This window comes from Sardina pilchardus, chromosome 6, assembly GCF_963854185.1.
Source record: "Sardina pilchardus chromosome 6, fSarPil1.1, whole genome shotgun sequence".
NCBI lineage: Eukaryota > Metazoa > Chordata > Actinopteri > Clupeiformes > Clupeidae > Sardina > Sardina pilchardus.
The window spans coordinates 12,150,499-12,168,752 of record NC_084999.1 but is presented as its reverse complement, the minus strand read 5'-3'; the positions used below and the strand labels follow the sequence as shown (position 1 = coordinate 12,168,752).

The window sequence follows — 18,254 nt, the reverse complement described above, 5'->3', positions numbered from 1 at the left end:
ACATCCTATTGAAAATAATAATAGGATCAACTAGAATCAGCAGACCAAAAAACACATAGCAAACCTTGCACATCCATGCAAAACCAAAACCATGCAGTTAAAAGTTTTTGGGCTAATGACATCAGAATGTATAAAATCTAGCTCATCAATTCCTGCTTTCAGTAAAACACTGCCATAACTTCCACTATGGGGGTATGGGTTCTAACCTATTGACCTAACGTTACATAGAAACATAAGTGACTTGGACATTGGCATCCTTGCTAAATGAAAACATCATGTACAGTCCCATACTGCTGTGCGTATTAATATGCCTACGGGGACACATTTCAGATGCACATAAAAACGCAGCACAAGCTGCCAGACAGTTGATGCTGCCAATAAGGCAAACTGGGAACTCTTCGCCTTCAAAGAAACGCCCCCCCCCCCCCCCCCCGCAAATCAACCTGCGTAATTTCTGCCTAAAAAAGGTAACGTGGGTTAACAGCACGTACAGGAGATAGAAAACTAGGACATCATAACAACCATACAAATCACCAGGAGCACACTCCAGGATGGAAAAATAAATAAATGGTGTGTGGGTGTGTGCCGTGAACACTATTTTCACACTCGTGACAAAGGGAGGCAGCAGAGTGGCTCCTCGTGAGTTGTCGTGAGAGGCCGAGTGGGAGTGTGTACGCTGGACGAGGACCCGTGTTACACGTTTGGTTGGCTCTCAGCGATCATATCTGGGGCCAGTGCGCTCGTGTTGTTGCACATGTTATGGGGTTGTCATGCCAACAGCCTGCCAACTTTTTTTTTTTTGCAGAAGTGTGCTTGAACATAAACCACTAGATATGGAGAACTCTTAATACGTTCCTATCAAGCATGTTCCTTAATTTAACTGAATTTTCAATTCAAAAGGTATACAGTAATTTGGGAATAGGAAAATTAGGTCACACACATGCAAACAAACCCACAACTCGTGGTGAATTAGAACAATGATGCTACACCATGCAGAGGATCTGGGATGGTTTTGACCTTCATTCAACCTATGAGCACACTCAAGTCATGGGTCAAAATGAATTAGGCCCTCTCAAACCACAAGATTCAAGACACTGCAACGGTCAGCACTGCACTACACACAAGAGATCACACTCCACTGGGGTATTTACATGGAGGTCATGTCATTCAGAGCATGGTCCAGCTCCTCGCTAACAGCCTTGTACTTCAGTTTCTGGGCATAGAGCTCGTCTGCGGGTGTACAAAGCATTAAGATCAGGAAGGAATGTTCGCTGGGGTGGGGTGGGGTGGGGTAGAACAAGAGATGGATGGAGGGAAGAGGTCATCGACAACAGCTGATCTGATCTGCTGTGACATCACAATGAGTGAGAGAGCGAGAGCAGGAAATGGAGACGGAGGAACCTACCTTCCAGATCATCAATGGTCTTCTCCAGCTTGGCCACTGATCTCTCAGCAAACTCAGCACGAGTCTCAGCCTGTGCATTAAGGGCAGAGGGGGTGTTAGTGGAGCAATTGGACACAGGTGATGATATGGGCAAAAAAAAAGGGGGGGGGGGGGACGGGGACGAGTATCCTCACCTCCTTAAGTTTGTCCGTCAGGATCTTGATCTCCTCCTCATACTTGTCCTCTTTCTGGGAGTACTGTTGGTGGTATTAGCAAGATGCAGGCAATCAGAGAATGGCATGTTTCAATGCAAACAGCAGCAATGACGGCACAAAAACACGTACACTACACGACTAAAATATTGGTGTAAAGTGGCGCAATACTGCGGTAGCAGAAACCTGCAGGAGATTAGAGAAAGCTGGTCATACGGCAAAGTTTCTGGCTCGCGCCCACAGCTGTTTGCAAGGCCCCCAAACAGCCAGAACATTTCCCTCTTTATTCAATAACCGTGGGCCCTGCCACGCACGCCATGATTAACAGCACATGTGTGCCCAAAATGAGGAACAGAAACCCAGTCACAACAACAGAGCGGACATGGGGAAGAGAGGGAGGCAGCAAAAAGAGAGAAAAAAAAAAGAAATTGAGGAAGGACTAGAGCTGTTCAAATAAACAGTACTATGACCCAACGACCAGCTCCAGCTGATTCCAATAAGGATGAATGTGATTCTAGCAAAAAATCTAACCGTTCTGCAGGCTCCGACCAACACACAGCCTGCCTCCACTTGGCTAGTCTTTCCACACGTAAAAGGAATGTGCGCAAGTGATCTTCGGTAATGCAAAAGCCGACGCTCCCTACACTTGCTGCGACCAGAGGGGTATGCACCAGTAAACAAGGCAGTAAATCGTGATCGCCCAGCTGTCAGAGATGCTGCCTGTTCTACAGCAGTGGTGGTGGGCGGGTGGGGGGGAAGTGAACAGCAGGGGGGAGGGGGGAGCTTCAGAATGCAAGAGGCTGGTGCTGGAGGGCCAGGGTGACATCAGTCGGCAGGCCTGAACGGGCCTCTTTCTCTCCGCCAGCAGAGCGGAGGGGAGCCGAGGTGCACACTGGCGCTGACGTCACCCGGGGCCTACGCTCCCCTACAGCTGTGGACAAAATCCCCCTGACACACACACACACACACACACACACACACACACAGACAGACACAAAGAATTGACACTCGTTCCCCAACTCATGCTAAAAAGCTAATAGGCGTATAACATTCTAGTATACGTACACACACACACACACACACACGCTCAGCAGGCCATGCTACCACACCCAAGTGGGACAGGAGATAAGGCAGGGCCTTTTTGGGGAAGAGGGTGGGGCTCAGAGCAGAGCTCGTCCGAGCATGTTTTCCATGCCCCGAACTTGACTATAAACCTAAAAAAACCCACGATTCCATTTCCGCTAATTCGTCTGCTTAATCTCCCCCACTACCCCCAAACATATGGAAGGTCGACTTCTGTTTAACAGTTGACCTTTAATCTGACCCTTATCAGCACCTTCTCTAAAAACAGATGTTTTATTTTCTTTTTTTTTTCCTCCTTTGCCAGTCCTAGCAAACTACAAGCTGATGAAGGAATGTTCCGGCATCAGGTGCAAACAGGTTCTGGTGCATGTTTGGACGTTTAGCTCCTTAAAAGGCAGTCACAGAGAAACTGCTGGGAGCCTTTCACAAAGCATCAGAATACCACTGGCTCGAGCGAATGGCATCTGAATATTGTGACACCACGGGAATGCATTCCCAAGGTGGCTTACAGAAATATTTCACAGCTTCATTCATCAATCAGATTAGTCGTTTGTTGGATCGTCATTGTTAATTATTTCATGGAAAAAACAAAAACGGTTTCCACCGCTGCAGACTGTGCTGTCGCCAATTTAGAGGGCTAGAGGCAGTCAGTCATTCAACAGCTCCTATGGAAACAATCACACAGAGCCACAGAGACCAACTTCCCCTGAGCCAGTCTGGGGCCTGGAGCAACCACGGGTAAACATTTCTACAGAAAGGGCACCATCAACACTTCAATGACAACTCGCATGCATATGAAGATAAAACTTAAAATTCAGAACTTACCATTCAAGAAAGCATGCATTAACTAACAGGATATACTAAACGGTCATACAGAATTCAGAGAGATTCTGGTAATCAAGAATGGCCAGTTCTAGGGAGACACAGGTCTGGGGTCATCGGTCATATGACAAACTCCGACAGCGAAACGCCACCCGCTGTCACCAAATGACTCAAAATCCACAGCGACACCACGTGCGGTTGAACAAGCCCCGTATCTAGCAGACATCCACCTGTGACTCCTTAGAACTGGCTGAGGCAGTCCCGAACCAACCCCTCTACCAAAGGCGGCATGCAGTTCACACCCCCCGGCCCAAGTTACCTTCTCAGCCTGGGCCTCCAGAGACTTTAAGTTATTGGTGACATTTCTCAGCTCCTCCTCCAACTCTGCACATTTGCTGCATTTGATTTTGTTTGTTGTTTGCATTTGTTTTTTTTTATATATTTTTTGTTGTTATTTCAGCAGGGTGGGTGGGAAGGGGATTGATCATGGAGGTGGTAGTAGTGAAATGACAAAAGGGAATTAAGAAAGCAATGGAAAGAAAAGAAAAGAAAGGGAGAGGAGAAGTGAAAGAAGAGAGGGGTGAGTAAGATATTGGGGTGTGAGTGTGCGTGTGGGGGGGGGGGGGGGTTACAGAAACACAGAGGAGCAGGGTAGAAAAGGGACAGGAGATATATGATTGAATTGAGGGGTGGGGAGAGTGAGGAAGGCGTGGTGGGGTTGGGGTCAGGGAGGGAGACAAAAAGAGAGACAGAAATTTACAATGAGAAAAACCAGGAGAGAAAGGCATAACCTTTGACCCTGTGCATTGTTGGAAAATGCTAGAAAACCATCCACATCGGACATGAACATCAACAAAACACACATCGACTCAAATAAATAATATATGATTCAAAACAAAATGGGTTGTTTGGAATGGTAGACTGTATGAACGTGATGAGACAGTTAAATTAGCGATACGCACGCTCTTAAAGCCAAATGAAAAATGTAAAAACATGCTACATGGATGGTTAGGAAGTCAGAGTGAGATTCAAGTTATGGAGCAAGAGAGTGGGTTGGGGGACAGGGAAAGGAGGGCCGAAGCAAAAGCAGAATGTACAGGCAGCCAGCCAAACAGCCAGATAGTCCCAAGTGGTGGTCAAACAGCCAAACAGCCAGATAGCCCTGAGTGGTGGTGGAACTGACACAGCCTCCCCTAATCGTATCGAAGCTTTCAGTTTCTTAGTGCAAAACCTGCGTCACATGCATCGCAAGAGCAGAGGGGGAGGGTCTACATGCCTAGAACCCTCCGACCCCCTCACAAAGCAAGAGAAAAGAGCAATTCTCAAAGACATCTGGAGCAGGTCCAGGTTGATTCATTGCAACAGAGAAAGGCCAAGTCAGACTGACCACAGCACTGCCCACAAGGCTTTGGAAACACAGGGCCCAGACTTGTCCATCAGTGAATCTGCCCGCGTCAGCAACACAGCTCTTCCAGCTCTGGGATAAGAGAGGGCCTCTCCTTATGGTGCGCCATCCAGCACCAGCTTTCTCTAGCCAAACGTTTTTTTTCAGTCCAGCTCCGTGGAAGCCACAGCACTGCGTGACTCACGACTCTACCGGCTCCAACATCACCTGAACACAAACTCCTTGGGCTCTTCCTCGGTCCTCCGGCTCATTCCCACTGATCTATAAAGGACATCGGATAGACTGTTCCATTGTTGCCGCCCCATCGTTGTTTATAGATCAGTGGGAATCAGCCGGAGGGCCCTGTGGACCGAGCAGAGAGGGGTTGAGAAGAAGCCCCTGGTTGAGGAGCTGAATCAGGCATGCTGGGATGGCCAACAAAGGCAATACAAGGCTTGAGCCGTGAGGAACACAGTGCTGTGGGCTCGGGGTGGAGCCGGATTCAACAGACCCTGCGGGGCTTTGCTACAGCCCTGGGCCCTGTCTGGAGGAGGGTACCTTGTCCTCTGCGGCCTGTAGACTCTTGAGCGCCTGGTCGTAACTCCTCAGCTGTTCATCCAGCCTCCGTCTCGTGCTGTTAGCGGCGAAGGAGGAGGAGCAGGGGTTGTCGGAGGAAGGAAGTAGATCATGTGACAGAAGCGCATGCAGATAGAGGGATGGGAGCGAAGGTCAGGGGTGAGGTATCAAGACATGCACTTACAACAGCCACTGCAGACCGAGAGCTGCACATAAGAGCTTCACTGTGCTTTGCTTTTTGAAGTGCGGTTAAAAATGATGGTGGTGGTGCTGCAAACTTAATTACAAGGTAGAAGTCCCTAGCAGATATGTACATGCTTGAGGGCGGAAAGAATAGACTTGTGTGTGAAGAACCCGATTCCAAAAAATAAAGCATACATTTCAAAGGGTAAATTCCTTTTACATAGTCGTTTTCATAAAGGTGACTTTGGTGCTTTTGTGTGCTTGAGTGAGGGTGTGTGCATGTGTGTGTGACATGGAAGCTGACTCACGCCTCCGCCAGCTCTGCTCTCTCCTCTGTACGCTCCAGGTCACCCTCAATGATCACCTGCTTACGAGCCATCTGCACATAAACACACAGTGAGAAGGTGAGAAAGGACCAATGCGTGTTGGCTTGAGAGCTTTGATCAAGGAGATAAACAGCAGTGTCTGTGTGTAAGCATTTTGTGCGTGTGTTTTTTGCGCACGTGTGTGTGTGTGTGTGTGCGCATGTGTATGAAAGATAGTGTTGTCTGTATGAGTGTACAGGAAAGTGGCGAGTATTGTGTGTGTATGGGGTGGGGGTGGGAGTACACGAAACAGAAGGAGAGGCAGAGGGAGTAAGAGAGAGAGAGAGAGAGAGAGAGAGGGAGAGAGAGGGGGGCAGTTGAGTGAGCCAGCTGAGGTACAAGCTTAGCTGTGGCCAAAACAGCCCATCTCCCATCTGCCCCAGGGCTGGCAGCCAGGGACAGGGACAGATCAGCAGCACCGGGTGGGGGTGGGGGTGGGGAGGAAGGAACTCACCTCCTCGTACTTGCGGTCGGCCTCCTCAGCAATGTGCTTGGCCTCCTTCAGCTGGATCTCCTGCAGCTCCATCTTCTCCTCATCCTTCAGGGCTCTGTTCTCAATCACCTTCATGCCTCTGGAGGAGGAAGAGGAAGAGGAGGAAGAGGAGGAGAAGAGCACAGTTTGAGCAAAAGTCACAACAACTCGGTCAACAGAACACTGAGGGCTTAAGAGTGACATCACCAACGGCAACTCTGCTGGGCGCTTTATTCTAATGAAGTTTGGTGTAAGTACAGAGGTTGAATAAAGAGCCCTTGACTTACTTTTCAGAGCCTATGCAGAACCCTTGTGCCAGTGTAAAGTGTACTGTATGTATACACCAGGCCACCACCACATCATTAAACCCAGGAGTACTGGAATTGGAACTTTTGATTTTTATATTAATAAGCTGTTTATGTGCTGATGTTTCTATTAAGTGTTCCTCCACATGAGATGACTTGTCATTTCATTCCGTTCCTCTACCGTCCCTGTGTGCGTATCTGTGCGTGACTTGTTTAGAGAGAAGCGGGAACACCATGACTCAGCAGCATTTCGCTGTCCTGCATGGCTGCTCCGCATTGCCAGTTTGGAACTAATCAGAGTGATCCAGTGTGGGCCACGTAAGATGGGATACCCAACGCCACCCTCCCGTCAGCGTGGATTGATGCTTAAAGGGACACTTCACCGATTAGCATTAAGCTTTGTATCTTTAGGATACCAGTCATGTTTATGAATGGTCGTGCATAATTCCCTCAGTTTGCCTTGAGATGGGAGAAATACGGATTTCAATGTTGGACTTCCTGCTTTCAATTATGTGAAAATCATCATTTTACATCATTGAAAGCAGGAAGTCCTATTCATGTGTTTCATTGAAATCCGTATTTCTCCCATTTCAAGGCAAACTGAGGGAATGATGCAAGACCATTCAGAAACATGACTGGTTTTCTAAAGATACAAAGCTTAATGCTAACCGTTGAAGTGTCCCTTTAAACCCTGACTATTTCTAGTTAGCCAGCTGGTGGATCTTGAAGTCATGCGGTCTATCTTTTGATATGCATCACTGTAAATAAAACCTTAGTGAAATGTAAAATGAAATCTTCTGACATGCCTGAACAGTCATTATAATTGTTGACTTGATGGTCAGGCGGTAGACTGCAAAAAGGAACTTCCTCTTTTGCAAAAAGGAGGCCAACCTACAGACGGCACTTGGAAGCAAGTCATCTGATGTGACAAGTGATGTGACCCCTACGGTCGCCAGAGGAATCTGACAACATATTTTCCTCTTTGTAAGCAGTTAGTGCTCTCTCCCTCCCTGTTGACCCAACAGAGGATCCCGACCAGACACACACCTGCCAGGACTGTCCAGTACCCCTGCGGTCTGATGAAGCTCCGCTGTGCTTACGCAAAAGCTAATCTGCCTAAAGCCCCGAGATCAACCCATCAAACCATGGCACATTGACAGCCAAGTGAACTCACGCCGGCTCCTGGGTCACAGGGGAAGTGGAGAGAGGCATGGCACAGCAAGTGACAAATAGACATTTTCTGTCCCTCAAAACACACGGTTCTATGTTTTTATTTCTCCCTTTCATAGCTATGGAATTCTTGATTTAGGAATCTGTAACTAGAGCACAGCTAAGCTTAACCAAAAACATAAAAAACAGGTAAATTCTTGCTGACAGTATCTGAATCAGTGAGGAAAACAAGTCATTAGGCCACATTTTTGGCATTTCTCTGCATTTCATGTGATTCTACCAGCAGATTTAGCAACTGGCAAAGATTGGGCCTTTAGAACTCTAGCACTTCCAAGCTCTGCTTTTTCTGTAACCGAATCACTGCTTACGTCAGAGTATAATGAGAACCAGATTTTGTGTGTGTGTGTTTGGGGGGGGGGGCTCTACTTCTCAATCATAGTCCCAGTCCGGGGCAAGATACTAGTGCGGAGTCTTGCAAGATCACCCTAACTAGAGCAAATACACACCACGAGGAAGGCTGCACAGATTTCAAGGGCAGGACATGCTCCCACAGTGCTGAAAAAAGCACACACAGCAAACCTGAGGGCACTCATTTGTCACAGATCTGGTCTAGATACACATCTACTACATTCATGAACCAGCCCCTGTGTTTCAAGAGTGAATGGCGGAGAACAGCATTTGGTTGTGGTTGAATCTCAGGAAGTGGGTGGGGGACAGCCTTGCTCGGAAGAATACAGGAGTAGGTTTGGCTGTAAGCCAGCATGTCTAGGCAGGTGTGTGTGTGTGCGTGTGTGTGTGTGTGTGTGAGCCCACCTCTCGCTCTCATCTGCAGCCTTCTCTGCCTCCTCGAGCTTTTGCAGAGCAGTGGCCAGCCTCTCCTGGGCTCTGTCCAGCTCCTCCTCAACCAGCTGGATACGCCTGTTCAGAGAGGCCACCTCCGCCTCAGCCTGCGCAGGGGAAAGAGGGAGAGGGAGGGAGTGAACAGGAGGCAGTGTGTGTGGGGGGGGGGGAGAGGCACAAAGATAGTACAGGAAGGAAAGACAGGGTGAAACAGCAGGAGAAGTAGAGAAAGCATGAGCCAGGCCAGAGGGAGAGAGAGCAAGAGAGAAAGAGAGAGAGCAAAAATGAAGTGAAGTGAGACAGTGTGAACCAGGACAGTATTGGGAGGGCGGGGGGGGTTGGGGAGAGAGGAAGAGAGAATAAATGAGTGAGCGAGAGAGAGAAAGGAAGAAAGGAGATTGTGTGTGTGCGCGAGAGGGCTAAATTGAGTGCAAAGAAAGCACCGCAAAGTCCTGGTGTAACCAACACCAGTCACAACTCATCCATGTCATAGCCGGCTTCACCGAGGGCTTAGCACTGGTGAATCCCCCCAGACCGATCAGAGAGGGGGGCCGCCAGACATGCCTGCGCCCTCTCGCAGCCTGATTGGCACTAATTGGGGACACTTCAGCTATGCATGTGTGTTTCTCTGCGCTGACATCTCCGAGAGCAAATCGGATTCCTCAGTGCATGGATAACCAGGGGAGGGGAGCAGAGGGCGGGGCCTAATCATCTACAAACGTTTTTTGTTTTTTTTGCGTTATGGAATCTCCGCTTTTCCCACAGGCCTCCGGACGAGGGGGGAAAGTGTGTCAGCGGGGGGGGGGGGGGGGGAGGAAGAGAGAGGAAGGAAGAGAGAGGACGGAAGAGAGGAAGGACGAGAGAATGAAAGACAGAGTGTGGGTGACTGAGGGAGCCTGAGCACTGCACTAACACTAGGCTTTGACAATGCCCTGGCAGTTACGGCCAGATGGATGTGGGAGAGTTAGTTTGGAAAGAGTACTGGTGCAAGAGGCAGATGGACCAAGTCGCTCAGTGTGCTCAGAAAGTAGGTCAACAACAGAAAAATGGTCGAGGGCACGTACGAACAAGTGTCGGTGTGGTAATCAGGGGATATCGCCAAAAGCACAGCGAAGTGTAACAGGTCTTGTACGAGGCTAAGCAGAATCCTGAGGCTACAGAGATGTCGGTGAGACACCATTGCTGCAGCGCCAGTGACCTGAGAGGAAGAGTCACCCATCCTCTGGACGGGAAGCCACAAAGCGAGCAGCGCAATGGTGGGCTCCCATCACCATAGAGATATGCAAATGCTCACCCCCACAGTGAGGCAGCACCAGATCGCTGGCGCTCTTGAAATCTCACACATAGCATGACTAACAGTCATTTCCACATTTCCTGTTCTCTCTTCAGCCTTTCACAAACGCAGTGTTGGACAACCGCTTCCCCTAACCCGCCAAAAAATGTAAAGTGATCCATCAGTTGATCAGACATTTTGACACTTCTTTAAGCATCTGCTTAAAGAAGGAGACTCCCATCAATGGTTCAGTAGATGCAACCATTGTGGTACAACCATTTCAGTAGAAGGTGCAAAGGTTTAAGATGTATAGACAATGCATTCCTTCCTTCTAACATCTTAATCAGCTTCGCCTGCTAAACTGAATTTAATTGCTCCAAGGACAAGTTGCATCACATATTCTGAGTACCACAAGACAATTACGACATAAGAGAATCCATTATCCTATGAAACACAATGGAGCTCAAATATTCCGCTATCCCACTAAGAATATCTGCAATATATTACCAGCTTCGTGTCCCTTTCTTAAACTCTCTCCAGGATGCACAAAGTGCTCACAATCAGTTGACAAGCACACTTTCGCAGAACACGACTGAAGGGACAAGGGGACACATGCGTCTCTCCAAACAGTCCCAGTCCACCCTTTTGTATACAAGTCCATGGGTTGACTCAGGAGCTTCAATGACCATCACTCCAAAAACAATAGCCTATGGCAACAGCCCCCTTAGTCACTGCGAAACAGATCTTTTTAACATCCTTGGGACAAAAGACAATCGTGTGCTCACAGATGGCACCCCATAAGCTACTCTTTTCAGGGTTTCTGACCATGTAAACCAAAGCTCTGAATGTGTCACACCACAAAGAAAAGGAAAACCATGCTATTTTCGGCTTTAAAACCATGAAGAAAGTGACAGCTAATACTCTGCTTTTCAAGTGCTATGGGCAGGTTGGCTGACTGTGCTGAAGTCATGTCCCAACTGAGACAAAGGTGCTGCTGCCCCTCTCTCAACTGTCCAGCCACACAGTCCCAGCCATTCTCTAAACCAGCTGAAGCTCATTAGCTCACGTCTTCGGCCAGTACATCAGCTAATGTGGATATCACCAGTGCCAAGCGCACAGACAGAAGGAATACATGGCAGCAGGACTTACTTCCTGGGGATTGTCCATCCCCTCACTGAACCCTTAAGGGGAGGGGTTACGCGCACGGGTAAGTGAGGAGCCCAGTCCATCACATCATCCATACTCTTTACTCATCCATACTCTCTGCCCCAAGAAACAGAGCACACAAATTGTGTCCCCATAGGACTGCAAAAATAGATCAATAAATTGTCAACTATTACATGAATCGTTAACAACTTTAGTAATCGGCTCTTGGGACTCAACTAAATAACTAATCGATTAATCCAGAAAATAACCAGTTAAAATAATCATGAGTTGCAGCCCTGTTTTGCTTAACGGAAGACCTACACCATTCAGTTTCAGTTTTTCCACATATTTCAGGAATAGTTTTCTAACCAAATCTTAGATTTTTGGCGTACATGGTCTTAAAAATGCAAGGACCCTCCTTTCCATTGAAGCCATCTCCACAAACAAGGCTGTAACCATTCAAGGCCAACTTGGTACAAGTGGACACCTGCAATTTACTGCTAGTAGTTCGACTAGTTGTGCTAGGGGAAAACAGACATTTCTGAATGGAACTTATGGGGCCACAGCAAAGTTATGCAGAGCTGTTAAACCATTCATCACTTTGAACGGTAACATCATGGGTGAGCCGTTCGCTTGCAATACATCATTGCCCCTCAACCACACATCCTACAAAACCAACATTACCGGTATACCGCTAAGCCCGATGTGAAAAGATGATGTAATTAGCAAAGCTAGCACAATCAAAACTGTTCACTATGTGCGCGTTTGTTCCTTACTACCATCTAACGTAACCAGTTCATCAAAAAAGGCCACATTTCCTATTAAACAGTGTGAAAAGAAGGTTCAAGACGAGCGCTAAAACAATGATCTGGATGGGTAAAATTAACAAGCCAGCTGACACATTTGGCAAAAAGACGCCCATTTATAACTGCGTTTTCAAGGGCGATAGTTAGATAATTGGGTTACGTCACCATATCGTTTTATTACCTGTTCTCTTGATCGTTTCTCTTCTTCGACTTGTCTTTGCAAGACCTCAGCTCTCTCTTCGGCCTCATCCGCCTGTTGCTGCAAAACTTTAATCTTGCGCTTCACCGCCTCGACGCTGTTCATTCCGGCCATTTTACTTTTTTTTTTTTAATTCAACAATTCCAAGGAATGGGCGATGGTGTATCTTTCTTGGCGCTCTTCAGTGCGGATCTACACCGGTAAAATTCAGGCAGATTAATAAGGTCGTTAAAATAGACAGCTAATATAATTCTTCAGGCTTACTAAACTCAAACTAGAAATCAGGCTGTGTCTCTTGAGTCTTCAATCTCTGCATTAGCTAGCTAACCTGCTGAGTACTAATGTTACGAGTATACGACTACAAAACTACGAACTACCATCATCTGGAGAGGCGGATAATTATATTCCAGTCAACTATGTGCCGCAAATTAAGACCACACATTCATGAACGCCCAGCGAAACAATCAGCTAACGGTTAAGCAAACTAGCATTCCTTCTGAACTTGTTCAGGTATCTATGGCTAGCGGGCGATGACTTAGCTTTCTGGCTATGCTAATGGTAGCTAGTATGCAAACAGAGTTGAAACTATAAACCTTACTACTTGCTATGTTGCAGGCTCGAGTATCCGATGATTCTCCTGTAAAAATGATGCTGGCAAACTTCGTCAAAATCCTTAGGCTGGAATGAGAGCAAACTGAAGGCAACCGGTATGAGAACGGCGTTTCTGTCCCCCTGTCTCTCTCTCTTTCCCTCTCGCTTCTCCCTCGCCTTGCCCTCTTGTCTTCCTCATTCAACCCACTTCCGGTCTACTCCGCCCCGTTTCAAACAGGAAAGGACGTATACTCCCGCCACACGAAGATTATGTCAAAAATGTAATTTGTGTTTTTGTTCCCCATGATACTTAAAAAAAACCTTCATTCATTTGATCTACCCATATTTGCGGACATTTTCTCGGATCGTCTCATCCCCTGCTGAGTTTCCAGTCATGTTGATTCAGCATGTTAACCAAAGATTGAAGATAGGCGGAGCTGTAGGCCTACAGTTAACCTGTTGCATCTTTGTAGCATAAAATGAGCAAGTGAGCAAGGGCTTGCTGGGTTTTTGTCAGACGTACACTATATTAAGTATTGGTCACCTGCCTCGACTTGCATACAAACTTAAGTGACATCCCATTGTTAATCCATATGGTTTAATATGACGCCGGTCCACTCTTTGCAGCTCTAACAGCTTAAACTGTTCTGCTTACAAGGTTTAGGAGTGTCTTTATGGGATTTTTCAACCATTCATCCAGGAGCGCATTTGTGAGGCCACACAATGATGTTGGATGAGAAGACTGGCTCTCAGTATCCACACTTATTCATCCCAAAGGTGGTCTGTTGGTTGAGGTCAGGACTCTGTGCAGGCCAGTCAAGTTCATCACACCAAACCCTGTCATCCATGTCTTTATGGACCTTGCTTTGTGCACTGGTGCACAGTCATGTTAGAACAGGAAGGGGCCATCCCTGAGCTGGGCAGATGACAGAGTCTGATGACAGAGTTTGGTGTGGATGAACTTGACTGGCCTACACAGAGTCCTGAACTCAACCCAACAGAACACCTTAGGGATGAATGAGAGCGGAAACTGAGAGCCAGTCTCCTCGTCCAACATCAGTGTGTGGCTTGACAAATGCATTTCTGGCAGAATGGTCGAAAAATCCCATAAAGACACTCATAAACCTTGTGGAAAGCCTTCCTAGAAGAGTTGAAGCTGTTGCAGCTGCGAAGGATGGACCAACATCATATTAAACCCTATAGATTAGGAATGGGATGTCACTTAAATTCATATGCCAGTCAAGGCAAGTGACCCAATACTTTTGCCAATATAGTGTATGTACCTATGGTATGTAGCCTACCCTGCACACTAGCTAGATTAGCTACACTTTGTGCGTTCACAGCTTCACATTGATCAGATCCTCACTGTGCCATCTGTCCCGCTTATCTTAAACAGTGAGGCCACCGTTGCGCACAAGGCCAACTTAATTCAAGCGAATGCAGATTAAGTCTAGAGCACACAAGAGCAGCTCAATTATAGAATAAACATTTTGATTAAAATTCTATGTTTTTAAATTGTATTGTATGATTTATAAACAACTATTAGTCTACTAACTAGGTAGATGGATTTTGACTTGATTCTGAAAGCACAAAATTAATCTTTTAATTTGGTGCGTCACCCACATCGCCATCGTAACGTACATTGTAGGCCTAAAATGGGATCCTATGATGTAGCATATGCCTACTAAACTAGGTCTATAGGCTATGCCTACATCATATAATGGCATTTCAATTGATAATTGGCCTGGCTTGTAGGCTATTGGGGATCAATAAAGAATATATATATCTATCCATCTATCCATATCTATTGTAACACGGAGGTATCATGTTTTGATAGTTGGAAAAGTAGGGCACAATACAATTACACATCGATCACAGGTCCTGTGCTAATACTGGTGTCAGAAGAATTGGTTCACCAATTATTAGCCAACACATTGACAGAAAAGAAGAAAATATGAAATAGGTACATTTTGTAGGAAATTATTGAAATGGTAAAATATTTTGTATAGACAAAATAAAACACTAGTGACATCTACTGTTCACATTTGGGAGTTGCAATGGGCATTAGTGAGGCTAGTAACTTCACTGCAATGTAAAAACAATATTTTGGGAGAATATTGTTTTTTATTCATTGCTTCTCACCACTGTAGTTGGCAATTGAGTACATTACAAAAATGGCAGGACAGAAGTCACACTTCTGTGACAACAGCGACAATAGCATGTCATGACAATGTCATGACAGATCCACTAATAGCCATCATTGTCAAGTACAGCGCATAGGCATCCAGATTCTGTACAACCCATAGGCATCAAGTTGCAGATGGCTGGGCAGACTGGCTTGCTGTTCACATCAGAGCAGAACTCTTTCTGTCTCTGGTGTGTCACTAGACTGCCCGGATCATGCTTGGTGGTGTAAGGGTGGACACTCCATAGAACAAAAGTCGTCAGGAGTGTCAACTGATGAATAAGTTAAAGTGAGAAAATGTTTACCTTTTAAGTAATTAAGGGAGATATTGTTAATGTCAGATGGACAGTATCCAAATGTCCTGATTGAGGTGTTACAAGATGGAATTCACGCTAACTATCTGTATGGTGGTGTGTGTCCCCCATAATTGCATTCTAAAAGATAACCTCGCCCCACAATAAACAAAAAAGAAGTTGCTGTTGTGTTGGGGGGAAAAGCAACAGGGGTTTCTATTGGGTGGGTGATGCTCACAAAGTAACCCGTTATAAATACCCCAGCAGCAGGACTTTTACTTTCTATACTTTGCCCTTCCACCTCTGCATACCGTGGGCATAAAACTGGTGCTAAAGTTGTCACTTCTGACATTTTAACCAAGGCGAGCCTAAAGGCCGTGACATGCTCCCACATCTTTGTTTCCAGGCACGCGTCATGTGACGAGAATTCCGGCCTCAATGCAAATGTCGGGGGTTTCGTGTGCTTCCCAACAATTCACTAAGCGTCAATGGCGCACGTCTTCGACGCACGCAAATGTACACGGAGGAGCATACCGTTTGCTTAATCCCTGCAAAGTTTTATGATTTTCTGAACTAACCACTGAGCTAAACATTTCCTGCCTATGTTGGGGCTCTAAAGTCTCCAAATGGAGAGGAGCTAACCCCAGCCCTGGGACAGATATGGAGCAGAGCTTTAAACTGCCCTCATTCCCATTGCTCATCTGTGAACATCACATTACAGTCTCTGACGCCACTGTTTCACTCTCTTGGTCAAAACGTCCCAGGCATTTTGGCATGGGGAAACTCTGCATGACTTCTCCATAACAAGGCAAACTATTACGGCAACAGGTGTGGCTGCTATATCCAGCCAGCACAGTTGAGGCAAAAATCATTTAATCATTGTCATAGAAAGACATGAGAAGGGGGTCGTAGGGAGTCACAGCCCATGAAACAGTATTGTCTCGGTCTGATTTATCAGGCTTGTCATCCTCAAAAGGAGGCCCTGGGCTCCACATTCCACAAAGGAAGACTCGGTACAAAGTCTCTCTGGGAAGTTGTCAATTAATGATTAAAGTAGTTGAGCGGCTTTGTTTGTGAAACCTAATTTGCAAATAATGTAAAAATGACTTCTCCATGTGGAGAAGTTGGTGTGTCTGTGTAATAATATTAGTGATCATAGAAATGGCATTTCATTGTTCTTCGACCTTGAAAGTCTTATACATAATACCTAATGGAAAAAGCTTTCCACTCCACAATGGGTCATTTGTTATTAAAAGTTTTTTTATATTTACTTTACATTTATTAATTTACCAGACGACTTTATTCAAAGCGACTTACATATGTCAGTTATTTTACCAGGGCCATTCTCCCCAGGACAACTTGGGGTAAGGTGCCTTGCTCAAGGGCACAACGGTGGAAGCTGGTTCAAGTTGGTTTATGTGAAAGGTTTATGTTGGCAAATCAACAAGTGCAACAAGTGCATTTAGTGCAGCTATTACATGTGAGTGATATTTCAGTTTTCTTGATAATTGCATTACTTGTCAGAGAGTGGAATCTGTGGGCCTATGTATGTGTTCTTGTATGACAGACAGAGAGAGCGAGAGAGAGAGAGAGAGTGAGACAGAGAGGGTAAAGTTGATGACAGTAAGCTACTCACATCTGCAGCCTTCTTCTCTGCCAGCTCCAGCTTCTCAGTTGCATCCTTCAGGGCCTCAGAGTACTTGTCTAGCTCGTCCTCTGTGCCTTTCAGCTTCTTCTGATGCTGAATGATCTCATCGTCATGCTGCGGACAACAAAAGCAAAGGACGGGACACAGCAAACATTCACAGAGGAAAAAAAGGGAAAGAGTGGAAGAATGAGAGAGAACGATGAAATTAGGGACGAGGAATAAAGAATGGCACTGGAAGAAAAGTTACATAGTCGTCTATCTAACTTTTAGATACATAGTTTAATTTTATGAAACTACACCACATATACTCATAAACCAATTAGTCTGTGCCCCTGTGCAAGTGGCCAATTAAGCACACATGGTCTGATATAAGACCGTAAGACCAATTTTGGCAACACAGAGCACCTGCACAGAAGAGCCATGACAGTACTCTGTGTCATCACCAGATGACCAGGGTATAAATACTCTGCTAACCTAGCGCAGCTCAAGGCCCTGCTGTGTAAAATAATTCATAGCCTTTGTGTCTGACGGTTTTACCACTGATACGACCACAACCTGCGGACAGCTGCCTTTGTATAAGGCCTGCGCTTGGGCTTATAATAGATTTACAGGGCACACTCTAGGAGAGCTCCATGCCACTGTGAAATACAGCCTCAGGTTCACCAAGCTCCTCTTCTATCGGGTGTAAATAAAACAAATATTTAGACAGCCTTTAAAGAGAAAATAATTTGGTATTGGAAATGCATCAGTTCGGCTATGAATGTAAGAACCCGCATGCCCTAGATTAATGTTCACTAAGTCTATAATTGTGTTTTAATTCGCCTTTAAGCTGCCCGTCATCCTGAAAACAAAATAACTGGCACTGGACATTAGTCCTATCAGCTTGCCTCGTCATTGATGAAATTCACACCTGTCAAGTTGCCATAAAATTAACATGGAACATCTACTACAGCAAAATACACTTTTTTCTGATAACAAAATATATGTGAATAGCCATACAACAGAACCCCCTTTACCATACACCTCCAGGTGCCCTGGTACACTGACTCACCTGCTTCGTTCTCCCCTCGTGTTCTTTCTTCTCCACATCTGCCTGGTCAGCTTGTACTAAGGCATTCTCCTTGTCAAGCTTGAGCATCAACATCTTCTTCTTGATGGCCTCCATCTTGGCGTCTTAGGGTTGGTCTTTCTGGAGCGGAGAAAAGAAGAAAGGACACCACTACACAAGCCAGTACACTGGTCCCACAGAGAGAGAGAGAGGAACGAGAGGGAGAGGGCAGAGACGAATGGACAGGGAGAGAGTCCAAACTCAGACTG

At 46.2% G+C, this 18,254-nt stretch overlaps 1 protein-coding gene across 9 annotated transcripts in view; it reads right to left on the bottom strand.

Moving 5' to 3' along the window:
- The window catches only part of LOC134082621 (tropomyosin alpha-3 chain-like), a 28,074-nt gene extending 9,820 nt beyond the window's left edge, over nucleotides 1-18,254 (bottom strand). The window contains exons 1-9 of one of the 9 annotated variants that reach the window (XM_062538467.1): nucleotides 17,989-18,251; nucleotides 16,926-17,051; nucleotides 8,770-8,903; nucleotides 6,464-6,581; nucleotides 5,953-6,023; nucleotides 5,444-5,519; nucleotides 1,579-1,641; nucleotides 1,406-1,475; nucleotides 1,152-1,230 (exon numbers count right to left, since the gene is read on the bottom strand). In XM_062538467.1, the coding sequence (XP_062394451.1) occupies nucleotides 1,152-1,230; nucleotides 1,406-1,475; nucleotides 1,579-1,641; nucleotides 5,444-5,519; nucleotides 5,953-6,023; nucleotides 6,464-6,581; nucleotides 8,770-8,903; nucleotides 16,926-17,051; nucleotides 17,989-18,102 (851 nt within the window). In that variant the 5' untranslated portion in view covers nucleotides 18,103-18,251. Of the gene's footprint in view, nucleotides 1-1,147; nucleotides 1,231-1,405; nucleotides 1,476-1,578; nucleotides 1,642-3,820; nucleotides 3,897-5,443; nucleotides 5,520-5,952; nucleotides 6,024-6,463; nucleotides 6,582-8,769; nucleotides 8,904-12,202; nucleotides 12,413-12,818; nucleotides 12,988-16,925; nucleotides 17,052-17,988 lie in introns of those variants that run through there. The other 8 variants (XM_062538465.1, XM_062538472.1, XM_062538470.1 and 5 more) reach the window with 8 other exon arrangements.